The following is a 19,388-nucleotide window of genomic DNA, read 5'->3' on the forward strand; positions in this document are numbered from 1 at the left end:
TTTATTTCTTGTTGTTGTTATGTGTGTGTGTGTTTTTTTTTCTGTGTTTTTCATTTTAGTATCGTGTAACATGATACGAAAACGTGCAATGTAATTGATCCGATAGTCTAATGCAGAAACAATGAAACCTTAAATCGATACCGAGGAATTTTTTTTTCGTAGACGGTTTTCTGATGAAAACCATATTTTATAGCATCTGTTTCATCAGGCATCAGGCATCAGGCTTTGTTCGTTTGCTGTGGGTGGTTTAAATTGCTGTTGCTATTAAATTTATAATGGTTTTTCTCACCCGCAAGAAGCGAGCAAATTGGTATGAAACAAGAACAAAAAAAAACTATATATTTATTTTTAATTGGTCGGTTGTGTGTGGTCAAGTAAAGCCCATTTAAATTTGAATAATTCATCGTGTGTAGATCTTTTTAACGCTTTGCCGTTTTCCATGGGTGTTGGGTTTGTATAAATTTGATGGTGCATTCGTGTGTGTATGTTGTTGTTTTCATCAATGGGCTATTCACATTTATTTATCATTCACCTATACCAATGAAGTATGTATACAAATAACCTCTTCGAAGCTACAACCACTTCGGTTGTTGTAGGGCAATGGTGCGACTATGAAGCTAAAACATATATTTGCGCTTCAACATTTACTTTCTCCATATTAGGCAAAGCTTTTATTCGTTTCTCGAGTAAGTATGTGTGAGTGAGTGTAATGAACATTTGAACTGATTTCAATTCGAAGTCATCGTCGTCGTTGTCGTTTTCGTTTGGCAAAAATTCGAACAAATATCTATTATAAATATTAAATGGAAAAATTTGTTCATATTATTCAATGTGCTGTATCGATGAACAGGTATCAAGGCTCACTGTTGGCGTTGTGATGCCACTTTTCATCTACACGCAATTTCTACTTTCCAGTTACCACTCCTCCCCATCCAAGAGAGATGATGAAAAAAAAACATACACACACACACACACACAATCAAATTCATTTTAATCGATTAAACAAATTTGCATAAACATTTGCATGTGAATCGGCATTGAAGTAAAGAGCCCGAAACGTGTGTACATCATTCGATGAGAAGTAAAGGAGTCTTGGTTTTTCATTCGGTATTCATGGCGTTATTTCGCTTGAAATATTGTTGTTATTGCCTGTTGTAAATAATCGAGTAAACATGACGTTTTCACTTGAACAGATATTTGCATTTCAAGGAGGCATTTTGTGAATTCGATTTCATTTCGCGAATGGAAAAAGCCGTAAGCCGCCGTTGCCGTCAAATAAATTCGATGTGCCACTTATGACATGTTCATGAAATATTCCGTTCCCTCGCTGCCGGGAATGGTGCGGCACCAACAATATGTGCCAATAACAATGTCACAACGCAATGCTCTTGATTGTGTCATCAAAGAATAACAATGGATTTGTAATTGTCATTCTTAATCGGAACGATGTAAGAGCAGAATAATTAAATGGATTCGATAGCGTGCATTGGTCAAAAGGCGTGTTAATGTAACATCATGATGAAAATCGATTAGATCGATATTGATATCTCCCGCATTTCAATTAAATGGGCATTTTAGTCTTTACAGCATTACCACATTCCATCCCATACATAATTAGATTCCTTTTACCTCCTCATTCTCGGTTGGAACATTCAAAGGAACTATCGTATAGCACGACTATACTATAATAGTATGAATATACGCTTTTACCATCTGTGTATTTCTTTTTCTGCTCGGATAAATTACCCTTTTGGCTGACATGCTTCAAAAAAGGGATAAGACGGCTAAATCGCATATATAGACAGACTACACGTATCTACTGCACGCGCAAAACCAAATTATGTAAAATTATGTGCCAACATATGTATACCATGGACGCTGGCATTCCAGATACAATTTACGTGCTTGTTTGAGTGTGTATGTGTGTGTGTGTGTGTATCGGATCTTGGGATTCATGTGCATTTGATTATGGTCCGTCGATAAATGCCACATTCCATTGGTGTGCTCATTTAAATAACGACGGAATTCCCGATATTTCGAGTGGCAAAAATCTTATTACACTTTTGACTTATGCAATTCAGCTGAACCAAATGTATTCCAACCGATAGTTTGGAATAGCGAGAATCCTTCAAACTACTTTTTTCCTACTACACTATTGCCTTTTATCTTAACATCGATATTTTTATGTGTCAATTTTCCATTTGCTCCATTCGAGAACCAAATGCTGATGATATCGATTGGCAAACACCATTCGATATCAAAATCGCCTTTTTCCCGAATTTTTATAACATATATGTGACTCCATTTTTGCAAACAATGGCATTTCGCAAAGTGAGATATCACAGTGGATTGTTGTTGATGTTTTTCCACTTCTGCTTCTCGTTTCAGGGCTTTACGCATTTATCCGCATGCACGAGAGAGAGAGAGAAATCGGTTTTGGTCTTCGAGTATGTGAGCAATGAACATACATCACAGCACATTGCACTTCCTCTCATCTCTTCGTCGTTCGTACTCATAATCTACTTGGCCTTTCATACATTCACATCTGCCGCCTCATTACATGATCGCTGCATACTATAAAACGATTGCTTTATGCTTCGGGTTGTTCGTTGGTTTGTTTTGCCACACAACGCGAAAAGAGCAAGAGCCGAACCAGAAACAAAAGCAGAAAAAAAAACGTAATAAAAACATCGTAAAAATAACTACGTTATGTGCGATAAAAGCCATGTTTTGTCGAGTGATAGTAAAGCTCATCGCCATGGCATGTGTGTACGACGCGCATACAATTGCCGAAATTTTGTCCACATTCATGTCGACTATACGTATATATTCTCATGTAGATATTTTGTTTAGGCATGGAAGACAGGACGCTCGGTTTTTTTTCTTCTGCCAATGTCATGCCACGGTGTACACTGTACAGTGAGAGCTGATGAGGGAGAGACTGGGAAAGTATATATCTAAGTTTTTTTTTCTCTTCTTCTTCACTAAAATACTATAAAGCACATAAAAATTTATGTCAAAAAGCGCATGCTTTTTACTTGGCGATACCCATACACCCAAATATACTTTTTCTGAATATGCTTGATGTTGCAAAAGAGGCAAACAGGCTCAATCGTTCGAGTGTATGAAAATACAATAAACAAAAGCAAAGCAGAACAAAACGCTTTTCCATTCGGCATAATATATATATTGAACACACAAAACCCACCAACACATGCACTCTGTCGCTCTCTTCCTTCGCTTCTCTGTTTCTATCGCGTTGGCTGTACAGTTGTTCCAGTCGTGACTCCACTCTAACAGTAGCCGTGCATATGAAATGCGAAAATTTGTGCGATTTGAAAAATGCTTCATTGCGGTTGTATGCGAACAATGTCAAGAAGCATTCCGTACGTGGTGCTTATTTAATTCGAGTATGTGTGCCTGCGTATATCGCGGTGTCTCTCTCTTTCTCTGCTTCTATGCTTTGTACATACAAAGTTGTGTGCTTCGACGACGACGACTACTCTAATCTTCAATGTTCGAGCCAATATTCCCTCTCCGGTTCTGCAGCAACAGCAGTAGCATTGAACAACAGTGGCGCTTATGATTCCTGCTGACTCCAACAGCATTTGAAATTTATTTTACAGGGTCGCCAAATGTCAATCGAAAAGCTCTTCAATTTCGATAATACTCGATCGACTGCAAATGTTTAAAAGGGATTACTCCATCGATTTATGTTTGAAAATGTTTTCGAAAAAAGTGTGAAAGCGAGCAAAAAAAAACCACACATGCAGCGAATCGAATTCAGTCATGATCAAAATGATACCAATCAATTGAAATGGTAATGTGAAGAAGAAAAAAAAACATATTTCATTTTAGCATATTGTTTTATGCTATTTTCGTTCCCTTTGCCGTTGCCGTTCCGTTATCGGGTGATGAAAAGCGAGTATTGCTTAGCTTACGGCACTCAACATTTTCCCGTTCATATCTCTTCGTATTCTGTGAAGCGACTAACGGATGGAGCTTTTTCCCTTGCATTTTTCTCAAATAAACGTTAGAATGAGGTGCGTACGCGCAGTTTGTACATTACGGATTGAATGAAAAGTGTAACTGCGTACTTCTGTTTCTATCCGTTGTGTACTTTCCTCTCGCTCTTTTCGTTCATTCGATTGTGTGTGCTGTGTGTGGTATATGTCGTTTTGGTTAAACTTTTTCAGCTGTTTACCTTCGCACAGGAGCGATATACATACACAACTAAAATACGTTTGGGATACACTGTAAAAATTATACAACAATTTCTGGGTTAGTTGCGAATGGCATGACTTTACGTATGCCAGACCTGTTTTATATTGAAAATTTACGAGATTGTATGTGAGGTATTTGAAATAATGTTGATACATAACACGTTTGTTGCGATCATGATTTTCAGTTTTTAGTCTCATTTTATTGCTTACCCGTACGTAGCAAAGGATGAAAGTCTACATTTAGGCGGAATTTCAGCTAAAGACACATTCAGTCGATATTTCTACAATTAATTGGAGCCTGCTGGCGAATTTACGCTTATAATCTAAACAGAATTTCGCCTGAAACTCCATTTATTAGGAGAAAATATAGAACTTTTACTGTGTAGTTCTTTTCCAACGAAAACTTCCTATTGCCAAGTCTTAAACAACGAAGAATGTGTGTTACGAAACACGGCCTGAATTCACTTACACACTAACCCAAACATTTTTTTTCCCTCCGCAAAAGCTTTCGTTGTATCGATATGTGATGAGCGTGAGTTTGTGTGCGTGTGCAAGCAAATTCGACTATGTTTTCGTATACCGTAGCGTCTAACGAACACACTCGGGCCGAAAGAGAGTAAGCGAGAGAGCGACAGAACGTTGGAAAGTTTTCGAAATGAATTGGTGTTTATGTGTGCGAATAAATCGCAGCGCCATGCACAACATCTCATTGCCGAAAAATCCAAATCGTTCAGTTCGCTCGCGTTCCTGGTGCTAAACCAATTGAAAATATATATACAACCAATTTAATTTCCATAGAAGAAAAATATTTTCTCATCCCTTGTGTATAGATGAAAAAAAAAATAATTAGAAAATGAACAGAAAAGTAGTATACATGTGTTTGTGTGAGTGCTGTTTGAAAAAATAGAAGAGAAAAAGAGAGAATTTCGCAGAAAACCCAATAGATATGGTATTTTAATTCACCAACAGAAGGGAAGAAAAAATGAGCCCGTAAATTTCACTAAATGCGAATAAAGTAAAATAGCGAATATTTTGCTGGTGCTTGGATACGGAAAGAAATCAATGTGTGTTTTTTTTCATGAAACAATAGTGTGTGTGTGTGTGGCCACGGGAAGGCACAATTTTTTTTGGAAACATTTGAACTGAAGGACTTAAACATTGTAGCAAAGAAAAGAGGGAGAGAGGAAAAAATGTAAAAGAATTCGTTGTATTTGGTGCAAAATTCATAGTGTGTCCGATGAGAGAGACGACGCAACCCACGGACGCAATCAAAAATCACGAATTTTTCGCTTCGGATTCGTATACCACGCTTGCCTCACAATACATCTAGCGTTTAAACGAGCAAAAGAGAAGAGAAAAAATAAAACATACTCCCAGAAATCGGTGGCAAACGAAAAAACCATATAAAAACACGTAATGGAACAAACCAACAATGTCTACGAGTGATATCCCGTAGTGACAACGAATCATATTATGTTTTTCCCTTCATTTTGTCGGTTTTTTCCTTTGCTTTTTTATTCTGATTGTTGAATTTCTCTTTCCTGCCTTATTCCCACGTACACGTAAATTCTGGATTTTATTTTTTTTACGTTGTTCTTTTGAGTTCTTTTTTTTTCGTTGCTCTGAACTGAAATACGATATAACCGCACCTAAAATAGTTCGAAAATCGCAGATACCGAATTTTCCCAGCAGCGTGCATCGATTCGAATAATTTCGCTACCAACAACAACAACAACAATTTTTAACGAATTAACGAACCAGTGCCATGAAACTGGTTCCGGAAACATAGGAATCTATGAGATAAAATTATCGAAATAACCGAAAAACCAAAATCTGAAACATAACATAGGCTGTAAAAACTACGCGATCCGTTGTATACACACCACCACCACCACCAACAACACCAACAACAACAACAATCGACAAAAAAAGGGCAGCAGCCACAAATGCACGATGATAAAGATGGGGGAGCCACCGCCATTCTATCACTTTTGGATACGAAGGCGAGGACTATCTAGCACCTTAACATGTCTTTCGGTCGTCGCCGTCATCATCATCGCCTGTTTTCTTCCAATTCATCCAGTTAACGCAAGCAGTTGTAGTGATCTAGAAGAACAAAAATTTGATGAAAATATTTCTCTAGGTATGTGTTGACCTTATGCTCGATTTTCTACCTTCCGTTTTTGTGTGTGTATGCTTGTGGTTTCGTTTGTCCCGAAACAATTTGTAGTTGTTTTAATTGGACACTTACTTGTTTTTTTTTTTTTCTATTTATCTCGTTTGAGTGATTGATGAGTGAATGTAATCAAATTAATTACCACAAAATGAAAAAGTTTCAGTTTACACAATTAAACAGTTTAATGAGAATTACAGTAATTCGAAGCGCATTAGTGCGATGAAGAGTACTTTGATTTAGTACATTTTATGATGAAAAAAATTTCCCCTTAAACCACGCCGAACAGTATTTACGCTACTTGAATGTGAAACTCAAAGCTTAACTTAGCAATGTCAGCGCGAACCGACAAAAAAAAGTTTGAAATACTTGTAAGTGCTCAAATCTTTACAATTACAATAGCGCAATGCTGCTTTTTATAGAAATAATCTAAGGTCAATGGGCAAAACTTTCATCCGAACCAATTTGTTAGAATGTTGTTGTTTCATTGCAATTTGTCTAAGTTCGCTTGATTCTATGAGTGACAAAGAAAATTAATCGAATGCGTTAAAAAAAGTGATGACTTGAGCTTATCATTATTCAGAGCGAAAGAAGAAGCAAAAAAAAAATGCAGCGAAGATAAAGTTCGAAGCGAATTCGACGAAAGACAAAAATAGAAGAAGCCGCTGAGAGATAAAAAGCTAATGCTTCAAACGGATATATACGATATGGATCCCATGGAAGAACACATGATGAACATTATAAACCATGGAAAGAGAAAATACAATCAAATCAGTTTCGTTTCCCTCAAAATTACTATTGTTATTATTACTGAAAGAAAGAACGGAGAAATAACAGAAGGAAAGAAAAAAAAAACACAACACACGCACACCAATACCACATCAAATACAATAAAAAATACAAACGACAGAGAAATGGAGAGACGAAGCGAAGAGTGGAACAATTCTTGGTTGAGAAAACTCAAGCATTTCGTGTCTACGTTTAGCAAACATATATAACAACGCAAACATACAGACACTACATACACTTTTTTCAGCATTATGTTTTCTCTATTTTGTTTTCCCATTTTCTGAAGCGCACACATATTACACGAATCTGGCTCTTTTTTTTCGTTCCTTTCCTTGACTGTGAGCGCTGTCTTGCTCTTGGTGTGTGTTCGTTTTTTTCGTCGTTTTCGTCGTCGTCTTCTCTTCTTTTTTTCGCTTCATTCGTGCTCATCTTTTATTTTTCGAGGTGCGATTCGGATGTGTATATACATATGTTCGGTGTACACTAGCGTAGGCATTAAACATGCGTGCTCAAACTTTGCTGCGATTGATGATAACAATATTTTTTGCTCGGCTTCTACACGTCTCTTTTGCTATGGATCCCTTAATAATGACGAATAAGAGTCATCAGACAGTATTCTGATTTGGTATTTTAATGAGATCGCTGGGATAATTTCGAGATAAACTTACTAGTTCAGTCTAATTTTTTTTTTGCTCTTCTCTCTGTATCTCTCTTTCTTTCTCTCCTTTTCTCTTTCTCTGTCTCTCCTCCTCGATATCTCTCTCCACAACATTCAAATGCAAATTCTTACCGCATTGAAACTGGTTGCACAACTTTCGGGCGAAAACAATCTATTTCTATCCAATGATTTGTAAGTTTCGCATTTAGATTGTGCGACTTGCTTCTCTAAATCGCTGGCTTTCAAATGTTGTTTTTATCGATTCATTTCGGTTGGTTGTCTTTATTGAGTTATTTATACCGTCTCTTCAGAAGGATCAAATTTAGAATATGTCCAGATAGATTTATGGGAAACAAAAGCTCAAGTTTGGAAGAAGAAGAAGAAAAAAAAACCATCTTCGATCGATTTAGCTGTCGCTTATAACCTAGAGTAAGTCCACATACACACATACAGCATTAATATACTTTTGAAATAATCCCAATTTTTCAATAGACATTCTTTTAGTATAAAAGAAGAAAAGAAAAAAAATGACAAAAGTGAAATCCGATCTATTTTTGTTTGTTACTGTTTCGAGGTGACCGGTTGAGTTTGAAGTTTTTCAAATTTCAACATTGACAAATTCGCTTACTCCGCCTGTCAATTGTAAATAAGCAAAGCATAAAAATAAACGCCGAAATGCTTTTCGCATAAAGTAGATAAAATACGTACGTATTTGTGCTTTTGTTACACAGAGCTAGTTAATACCCGCCAGAGGTAGCTGTGCATAAAATATTCAATAGCTGAATAGAGAGAAAAAAGAGCAAGAGCGCGTTTGAATTCAATATAGAAAAAAAGAATCATCATCATCAGCAGCACCAGCAAAAAGAAGCAGAAGATATAAGCACTTTGATACAATTGTCATTCAGTTTTAATTTCCTCTTTTTTCTATTTTCTATCCGAAGAATTTTCCCGTCAACGAATTACTTTTGCATAATATTTCCGTGGATTGTCGCCGCCGCTTTGGTTAGTTTTTTTTCTTTGCTTTCTCTATCAATTTCTCTCTACAATACAAAAAAGTGTATCAAGTGTGTACCACTTAAGGTACACACTTTCATTCTTTTTATGCTTTTTTTTTTCATATCATTGTTCAATCAAAGCGTCCGATTGTGAATAGTAGAGATAACAAACGAATGTGCACTGCACGTAATAGAGAATATAAAAATGCGAAATGAAACATTGAATAAAACGAAAGTGTTTGAGCAATGGCGACGACGGTGGCGGCGGCAGAGGAGCAGGGTGGAAAAGTAATCTATGTGTAAAAAGAACTGAGACTTTGCGCACGTGCGTCAAAATACCGTGTTTCTTTCCTGCTATTTCGCTCTTTTTCCGTATTATTATTTTTTTTCTATATTTTCTATTTTATTTGCCGTTGAAAACATTATTTTTCAATACGCAGCAATTGAATATTATTATCATATATATGTAGCACAGCCACACACGGTGTTGTGCCAATTTAAAAACAGCACAGAATGTGTAATTTGTGCTCTGATAAAAGTAGCACAACCAATAAATTATCCAGCGAATCGATTCCATTCGCTTGTAATTTATGCAATAAATGTTTCGTATCATCGAAAGGGAGACGAATAAAGATAGTGAAACGAAAAAAAAAATAAAGTTTATAATTGTCTAATCACTAAATTTCCATTCTGATTTGAACTATTTCTTCTTTTTTTTGCTTTCGTGAAATGAGTATTTAATTGAATCCATTTGCAATTAAATGCGCTTCTAGCGTCCATGGAAAATTCGTTGGAATCAGTGAGTGCTAAGCGCAATTTGAATAGAAAAGCATACGAAATAAACAAATAGCAAAGGTGTACGTACTAACAATGACCTGAAATATTCCATTCGTCGCATACGGTTCCAACACAATAGACGCGCATACACATGAACAGACACAATGCGCGCTACATTAATTTGCACTAGAAAACTCTCTATTGTAACTGAAACAAAGAATAGGCACCTTTGTATTCGCACATTTTACAAACGCTTTGTTGTTTTCCTTTTTTTGTTGAGCGCTTCTTTTTTGTGATACCAAATTCAGCAGTGCGGAATATGCACGCGATTCGCGCGAAATAAATTTATTTCAACGGCCTACTTACTTAATCGATTCCCACGATTGATGTAAATTTCAATTTCACAATTAATATCTAATTGTGTGTTGTTCGATCGAACCTATTGAAATATCCAGCATCTTTTCGATTTTGTACGTTCATTGTCAATGGAAATTTTGTATGTGTAGGGAGACCTAAAATGGAACCTATATAACTATAATTTAGGCTCATTTAGTTTTTTAACAGAATTAGAAAAACATATGTAGTTAGACGAAAGGTTTATGTTGCTTTAACAGTAAAGGTTTTACTGTCAATTAATGAAAATTTCAACATCGAATACCATCCAACATCTGTATACCATCCTATTGGAATTGATTCTGTGGCAATTCAAATCGGAACAATTCGAAAGTTCAAACAAAAGGTATTTTCGGAATCATCACATCAAATATTGAATGAAATAACAGTCATTGAAAAGCAAACTAACCATTTTCAACATTCGAATAAAAATCAGCTTAAAAGTCATCGTTTGTTTGTTTTTTTTTCTCTCTTACTGCTCGTAGCTGAAGACCTGGTTGAATTAACAATTTGGGTGAAGAAATTATGTCGGCCTTTTCAAGTATATTTGTCTTTAACAGATTTTCTGCACAAAGAGACTTGAATTGTCTTGATGACATCGTTCTGGATTTGATTTTTCCGTTGAGTGTATTTAGCATTCATAAAATGGATCATAAAATGAGATTATGACATAATAGACTCGGTATGTGCAAGTGTATTGTGTTCCGTACCAAATGCTTTTTTCCACCGCATTTCTCACATACTTCAAAGTGAATCATTCTGGACAGATGGGAGTGCGAGAGTGAGAGCGACAAAGAGAGAACGAGAAGAGAGAGAGAGATAAAAGAGCCATCGAGTCGAGAATTCATTTAAAATGTGAATCCATTCGCGAATTGCAAATTTTCGAAATTGAATGGAACGAATAAAAACTGTGGTCCTTTTATTCTATACAAAAATGGACGTAAATAATCATTTGATGTTGATTTTCTGTGCACAATACAAACAATGGCTTTTCAACAACAACAACGACGACGAGGAAAAAATCTCGCATCGAACAAAAAAACAACAACAATTTAATGATTACTATTAAAAAAGTGTATATCGAAAACTGCAAACAATTTGAAATATTTCGAGTCATTCGTGACACGGATTATACATATTTGGGTGTTAACCCAATGCAAATATTGTTATTTGTGCATCATTTATTACGAAAATTCCACGATATTGATTAATCATCATTTTATTTGTTATGGTGACGAGAGGGCGGCGGGTGGCATGGAGGACGGCATGGAGTTGGAGTGTTGGTGAATTCCGAAGATTAATGAATGCGCAGAACGATTTCAAATTTTTTGTTTGTATGCCAGAAACGATATCGCCTGTAAACCAGTCGAATGGTTGTGATAAAGGGCTATAGAAAAATCGGCGGTAAATACATATTTTTTTATATTATGGCCCTCCATTTTTCTGTATTCCACTGTTTCCATGACGATAAAAAAGATACGGACTTTTTCTCTCCGTTCTCATCATAAACAACAATGTTGAAACGCGAGATATTCGCCAAAATATGTTTGCCCATAATTTATTTGGAAGTTTGCGAACAATGTGCTCAGCAGCAATGTTAAATGTTGTGTGAATACGAAAAAAAAACGTTAACCAAACACTGGATCATGATTCTTGAAAAGAAGGAAAATAGAAGAAAAAGGAGAAGAAAATTAAGAAGAAGAAGAAGAAGAAGAAAAAAAAAACCTCGCGATTGTTCCCAATTTTTCAAAAATTCAAGCATACATATTTATCACTTTCTAAAATTGCCGAACCAACTCTTGTGAATTTATTTCAATTTCAACTATGCAAACAAGTGTTTCACACTACACATAATTCCGCGCCACAGCGAAGTGAGAATATGAATCACGATTAGCGAAAATGAGTGCAAATGAATTACTACATAAATCATTTTTGATTATATGAGAAACTAAAGTGCTATCAGATCACAGTGGAATGAATTAAAAACGTTTTCATCAACATTCTTTTTCGTGGGCTGTTATCTAATGTGCTTTTTCAACCGACCTTGATCGTCTCTCTTACAACATTTCGCAGCAAAATCAAAAGCGGGCCATTTCAATTTCCCAACATGTGTATGTAACGAACACACACACACACACGCAGAGTTCACATGAGTGAAAATTTCAACGCCTACAGGCAAAAAAAAGCGGTGAATGAAAAACAGTCTCTCATTAATATTTCATAAAATCATTATCGTTTCTTTTTGCATATCAGTTCTGGTTTGTGTGTGCAGGGAAAATTTCCACCAATCGCCAACACTAGATTCGACCACACATTCGCACACAGTATGAGTGTGTGTTTGTCTGAAGAGAAGAAGAGAAAAAAAGACGTTATTTATATCCATAGTTTCAAAGGGATGATTTCAAATGGCATAATATACAAATTCAGCGTTTCTTTTGCACGGGTTGTTCGGTCATGAGTTCTGTGTGTTTTTAAATGGGTTTATGTGCACATACAACACGTATTTGGCCAACGTGGCATGATCTTTGAATTGACATTGGGATAATAATTTTCCTGCACATTAAAAATGTGCTGTGTTGGTTTTTGTTGTTGTTGCTGTTATTGTTCACACACGAGAATTTTACATCATATTTGCTAAATCAAAATTAATGGCCGACGTCCAATTGGTCATGAAAGTTTGTCATTAAATATTATTAAGTGTGCGGTTTTTGGTGCGTTTTAATTCAGTAAAAACGGAAATCGTGCTGGTAACATAGTAATTTGTGCAAAACCGGAAAATTAAAGCCATTCAATGCAGCAGTGGTGGTGGTGGTGGTGGTGGTGGTGGGTATAAAACCATAGTTCATGTATGCACATAAATTCTACTCTCTTTTGAACATATACAAAACTTTGCGACTTGTTTCCTCTTCGGCTGCTTTTCCCTCTCTCTCTCTCTCTCTCTCTCTCTTTCTATCTCTCGTTCATTCTCCGTACGTAGCTCCTTCAACACGCACTTGAGGCCGTGAGCGCGCTTATATTATTCAATATTCCTTAGTCTTTCCTGTTGTTAAATAAGTTAAGTACTACGTGTACGATCCGACACTATTCCTAGCCCTTTGAGTGAGTGTGGCTATGTGTTGATGTGTGTGTGTGTGTGTATTTCTGTCGCATACAATTACATAATTATTGTGTTTGTGCACATGGCATAAACGCTAAACAAGCTGCGTATTCATTTCGTGCTCTTTCATTTCTTTCACTCGCTATTTTTTCCATTCATTTTGGACGATGACGACGACGGCGAATCAACCCGTTCCAAACGTAAAGGAAAAGTCAAGGGAAAAAAAGGCACGAGAGAAGTAGTTTGAAAAACGTGTATTCGAACTATAAACCGTGGGCCGGAAAATATGCGCGACAATAATGTCATATTTAACACACTTTTAAAGGACAATAAAAATCAAGTTAAACGTGACTCGCTCTAGTTTGCTTCGTATTCTTCTTAGTTTTGCATGCAAACATAGTATGTCATACACAGCGAGAGAGAGAGAGGGAGATAGAGAGCGAAAAAAAAACTAGAACATCTATGTAACATTTTTGGTGCAAAGACATTTTCTCCTCGCATAAACATCCAGTAGACAATGTAAGTTTCCATCAGGTTGTGTCCTTGATATACGAATCATCGTCAGTTTTAATTTTATTTGAGCATGCTCTTTTCCATGGAAAACCATTGTGATTTCCAATGTAAACCGAGTGTGAATTTAAGCGAGTGAGTTGAACGGATCGTGGCGCGCAAAGAACGACGAATGACTTTGCAAACACAACAAAGGAGGACCTTTATTTTCTGGTAAGAAAAAAAAGTAGTTCAATCGAAGTCCAAGGTACGAGGAGAATGAGAACAGAAATGACAAAAGTATTCTCGCATTTCACTCATTTTCTTTCACACTACTTTTTTTCGATTGAACAGAAAAAGCACAACAATTTCTTAAGCTGAGAGAGAGAGAGAGAGAGAGAGAGAGAGAGAGAGAGAGGGGATGAGAGTGAAAAAGAAAGCGAGAAAGTGAGAAGTGAAAGAGCGAGGAAAAAAGAGCGACAATTTAATGAACTGAAATGAAATTGTACAAAGTATTAAGGAATTCTTGGATATGATAGGAAAAAAGTTGAGTCACAAAGCGTCGTTAGTTTTCGTGTTGCTTAGAATCACAAAGCATTTCCACTTCGGTAACACCACTAACAACAATCCAAATATATAAAAACACACAAAGATGAATGAAAATTTTTTGCTGGCATTTTCCGTTGCCTTTTACGCCATGACTGTATTTGAATGTAGAAAATGTAAATGGATCCGCTTCCATTTTATCAAAGATCTCCTCGTGTTACATATTCACAATATTGTGTTTAAGTTGCTGGTGTTTTCGGGTGTAAGCGTGTGTGTGCCCAGGCACTCAATTCAATTCTGATTTCAAACACACGAACGAGGAACCATTATTATATCTTTCGTTCGATGCACGATAAAATGCGTATCACTGAAGCATAAAAGCTGTGCATCTCATTATCACTTCGTGCATTTGTGATACCAACAAAGGATAGCACAAAAGCATCTTCGCATTGTATAGCCTTACAAGAAAATAGTTTGGTCCATCCCGATAAACCATACAAATGTGTAGAAAAAGATGGCATAAAGAAAGCCATGTAGATAGAGATGCTATGTATCGGATTTCTTCAGAAGGTGTCCATGGTTTTTACTTCTCTCTGGTACAAATGAAAACAAAGTCAAGATGAATGATGTTGGCCAAGTGAGAATGAAAAAAGAAAAACCAAAAATGAAAAGATTTTCTTGACCGACATTAAGAAAACTTAATGCATGACTTTTTTCCCCTTGTCTCATCGTGAAGAGATTTGCCAAAAAAACATAAATCCTCTTCGCCATGGAGGAAAACGTAGACGTTGCAAAAATGTGCTTTTAATACACACCGAAGATGGAAGAAAAACCTTCGATTTTACACACTCCGCTTAATTGCTGCACTAACGATTTCGCAATTTTATAGTAGTATATGTTAGACTCTGAAGTTATTTCACTTTGCACGCAAAAAAACGGCAAACGAATAACTCGGATAATGAATGTATAAGCCAAAAACGAAGAGAGAGAGAGAGCGAGAGAGAAGCGTGCACGCTGTGCGGTAAAAGCGGAACTGTACGTATGTGAACTCATTTCAAAATCAATAGTTTGGCACAAAACAGATGAAGAAGAAAGCAGAGGGTAAGGAAATGTTTTCATACACGCAGGACCCAGTGTACTATAAAACTATTGTGATTTATGTTTCATTTACAGATAAGATGCGAGTATATTGTACGTTGAAGCGTATAGAATGATGGTAGATTGGAAATCAGCAAAATCGTTTCGACTTTTTATTTCTTTCTTCAAAGACTTGATTGCTTTTCGTGAATTTCAGTATCAAGATGTTATAATTGGTGCTTTTCGCTTTGTGAGCTGACTGAGTGTGTGTGCTTGTGCATTCGACTGTTTGGTTGCAATCTTGAGCAATTAATTAGAGAAAAAACACAAACATTTTATGATGTACGAAAAATATGCGCCAAAAACGATGTTTACACAGTGTTGCTCAACGAACAACACATAAACAATGTTTGCAAAAGTGTACAAACATAAAAATGAAGTGTTCCGCAAGAAAGGGGAAAAAATCAAGCAATATTTTTGATGTTTTTTTTTCTTCAAATCAGCTCAGAATGCGGTCCAATCAACATTCTTGGCATAGAAGTCAGTTGCAGTCTGTTCTAATTTATTTTCACAGTTGGAATCAACAGAATCAAAAATTGGGTCAAATGTACGTGATAAAGTGAATGGGTTTTTTTTTGGATTGGTTGTTTCGCTCGTTCGCTCTCGTTTGGTTATTATAAGATGAGAAACTATGTAAAATGAAACATGTTAAAGATTCGAGAAATTCATAATTACGCTACGGCACACACACACACACACACACAGGGAGAGAGAGAAAGGAGCTCATTTGAATTGAGCAGTTTTTTCGTCATTGCGTCAAGGGAGTCACGAAAGCACTTTAACGGAGAGAAGTCGATGGGAGTGAATGTTTGTGTGTGCGTGCAATCTAAAAAACTATTATCCCTTTCTGACTACTAAATACCGGAGATCTGCATAATTGAATAATGCCAATAAAGTAACATTACTCTTGAAGTACTACGACATGCGATCTGCTCTCGTGTTTGGTCCATCGCAGCGGAAAATGGAAGTGAAACAGTAAACAACGCGATGGTACTTTGATGAAACACAAACACATACACAACGCATAACTTGTCGAAATATGCAAAATCAAAAGAGGCTTTCATTTGTTTTTTGCTCTGCATCGAAAGACGTTTTGCTGTTGAGGATTCACGTAGAACATAAAAAATTTATGACTGAATCGACTGGATAGCATTTCAATGCATTAAAAGCAACGGATTCACTTAGGTCGTTTTTTGTACGCTTTTTCTTACGAAGTGAAAGAGCCTCCTTCCAAGCTCCGTGTTCTGTTGTTGTTTGTTGTTGTTTGTTGGATATACACACATTGTCTTTGCGAAAATATATATGTATATATCAACAGCAACTACAAATGTGCTCACTTCGATTTTTCGTTTGTCATTTGTTTTATTCATGCTTCGTTCAACTTTAATTTATTCCTCACTCGCTCCCACTGCTGCATGTATATGTGCGCAAAGATGAATATGCTAATACCGAAAAATGGAACAAGCTTCATGCTGCACTGGAGTTTCTCCGTGTTCAGGCAACTCTCTTCAAATATTTCATAACACAAACGGTAAACAAGAGCAAGCGAGTAGAGAGGCAGAGGTAGAGTGAAAAAAATATAACGAAAAACAATTCCAAGAAATTTGAATTCCTATAAATGTAGATTACACATTTTAGGCAACTACTCAAAACTTTAGAATGTTCAAATTGAAAAACCACACAACTAGAATTATCTCTGAAAATAAAAATAAAAAAAAAGCAGAAAAAAAGATGTTCAAACAACAACTCGGCATGTGTCTAACTAAGATTTGTCGCAGCAATGTACAGTAAGTATATAAATTCTTACTAAGCAAACGATAGAAATTCGTAGTTCGACAGTTAAAACGACCGCCTGCACACGATATATAATACTTAAACTTAGCAATACAATGGAAAACATTTTTAAAAAAAGTATCGCATGAGCGTATGAACCCTTGAGAATAAGGGGTGTTTACCTCGAGCTTAACGATGTGCATAGTAAGAGGAACTTAACACCTGTCGAATGCAAAAGAGAAACATGGTCTCGGATTTGAACAAATAAAACGCAACGGCAAAAAGCGTCCCTTTTGCGTGCCACGGATCTAAATTCCATGCGTATGATCTTTTATTCCCAACGGTTCGAATATTGACCAAAGAAAAAGCTTTAAAGTTGTTCAATTCGAAAGTAAATCATTTTTTCTTGTAAAGTTGATTGATTACAATTTTAATTGCTACTTTTTTTAAGCAAAAATATATCACAGATAAATTGGCACACCATTTGAACTCCTTGGGCGTTGGGTTCGAATTACTCGCAACTCTAAATATGTACATGATTTATCGTTATAATGGTGGGTTGGTTGTTATTGTTGCTGCTCAAATGGTGGCGTATAATCAAACCGCTTTGATTTATACAGTGCACTATATGCATTTGAGTTGGTAGCTGAGGACTGCTAATGGAGCATCAAATAAAGGTCAAATTACGTACAATCTATGACAATTTATCAATGGCTGAAAGTCACTATACAATTCATTTCATTTTCGCCGCAGAAATCACAGTGTATGTGTGTGTGTGAGTAGCAAATATAAAGTCGAGCTGAAAAGAACACAGCTGAACGAACGGAAAAATTAAGCCAAACGACGAAAATGGAAATGGCACTGAAAACTATAACAAAAAAACGATATGTATATATTGCAAGTGAACACGCATTAAGCACAAATAAATCGTTCATTTTATTTGGTCCGATCCATTAACGCAATTCGATGTAATTAAAAGCGAAAGTTAGACAGACGCGGTGGTTGGTAAGGACACGTTTTTTCCCGCTTCATTTCTATATGGCCAAAAAAGCAAGGCGAAAAAAAACTGCTGCAATGCTTAAATTCATTAGGAGCATACGTTTAGGGTGTAGTTGGCACTGGAACGAATTTCAAGCCATTTTAAGCATGGTTCTGCCATTGCAAACAATCGCAGCATATTTAAGTGAGTCCCATGGTATGGAGTATATGCAATTGTATTAACGACGAATAATAGTAATAGGGGGCTCGAAACCGAATTTCTGCGCTTGAAGTATACATAATTTAATGCTATAATTATGCAGAAGTGTTCCAACGCGACGATTGCTCACAATGCGAGGCGTGTACGACTCTTTTTGTATGAACGCAAGGAATACGACGAGAGTATTGTACAGTCGAATAGACACTAACGACGGAATTCATTTGAAAACCAAAATATGTCACAAAAACATTTCATCTGTCTTGGCTTTGGTTCTCTATCATTGGTCTCACTCACTCGCTCATTCTTTTCCGCTTTTTCATTTGCTCCTTTTCACCATCACTCTCTCACTGAAGCTGCTGGTTTTTCGTCATGATTGCAAGAATTCAAGTGATTTAAAAGAAAATAAAAGCGCATTCCTGTATGAAATTCTCCATGGTTTTTTTTCGGCATCACCTATTTTTACATGTTATGAATGCCAAGTCGTTCCTCGCGATAAAACATGTTAACCATCTTGGCAAAGAGGCAATGCGCAGCGCGCACACGTAACGTAAACCACACTATGGACGAACATGAATTCGGTTCTGCGGCAAAGAGGGAGGGAGAGAGCGAAAATATGAATGCCGAAAAGTAATATTGGCAAAACGATGACAGCACTAAATCGTTTTCGGTTTTGGAAAATGACAAAAATAATTGTCTGTCAACGACATTCATTACTCAAAATCTGGTTTTCACAAACAAACACAATCGAATTTTGGGATGGAAAACATTTGCTGAACAACAAGAAACAATTGACATAAATGATTTACATGTTTCCGTACGTTTGGTTTTTTTTTCTTCCCTCTGTTGCTTCCATTAAATCGGCCATTAAATCCAACAGAGACAGTAGACGTAAAATCAAATTGAATTTGCACACTCCATCATCTGTTCCGATTAATTCAATGTCTACTCTTCCTTTTGCTTTTGTTATTTGTGACAACACACACACGGCTAAGGGGTCACGCTGTGTAATCATGGTTTGGTTCTGAAAATTTGGTGGTATAATCGCTAAAATCACATGTCGGCTCGAACAAGTACGGTTTACAGTTGAATGCTTGACTAATTATTCATGTTCCAAGCACCTAAAATGTGCACGATTCGGTG

The 19,388-nt window shown here is 36.4% G+C and overlaps 1 protein-coding gene across 5 annotated transcripts in view; it reads left to right on the forward strand.

Moving 5' to 3' along the window:
• Positions 1-4,894: 4,894 nt before the first annotated feature.
• LOC129567098 (sodium/potassium/calcium exchanger Nckx30C) overlaps positions 4,895-19,388 on the forward strand; it is a 31,476-nt gene continuing 16,982 nt past the window's right edge. For 3 of the 5 annotated variants that reach the window (XM_055443675.1, XM_055443676.1, XM_055443677.1), the window contains exon 1: positions 4,895-6,366. In XM_055443675.1, the coding sequence (XP_055299650.1) occupies positions 6,177-6,366 (190 nt within the window). In that variant the 5' untranslated portion in view covers positions 4,895-6,176. Of the gene's footprint in view, positions 6,367-8,187; positions 8,273-19,388 lie in introns of those variants that run through there. The other 2 variants (XM_055443674.1, XM_055443678.1) reach the window with 2 other exon arrangements.

This window comes from Sitodiplosis mosellana, unplaced genomic scaffold (assembly GCF_009176505.1).
Source record: "Sitodiplosis mosellana isolate CC-2019 unplaced genomic scaffold, AAFC_SMos_1.0 Smas_scaffold_5, whole genome shotgun sequence".
In the NCBI taxonomy this organism is placed as follows: domain Eukaryota; kingdom Metazoa; phylum Arthropoda; class Insecta; order Diptera; family Cecidomyiidae; genus Sitodiplosis; species Sitodiplosis mosellana.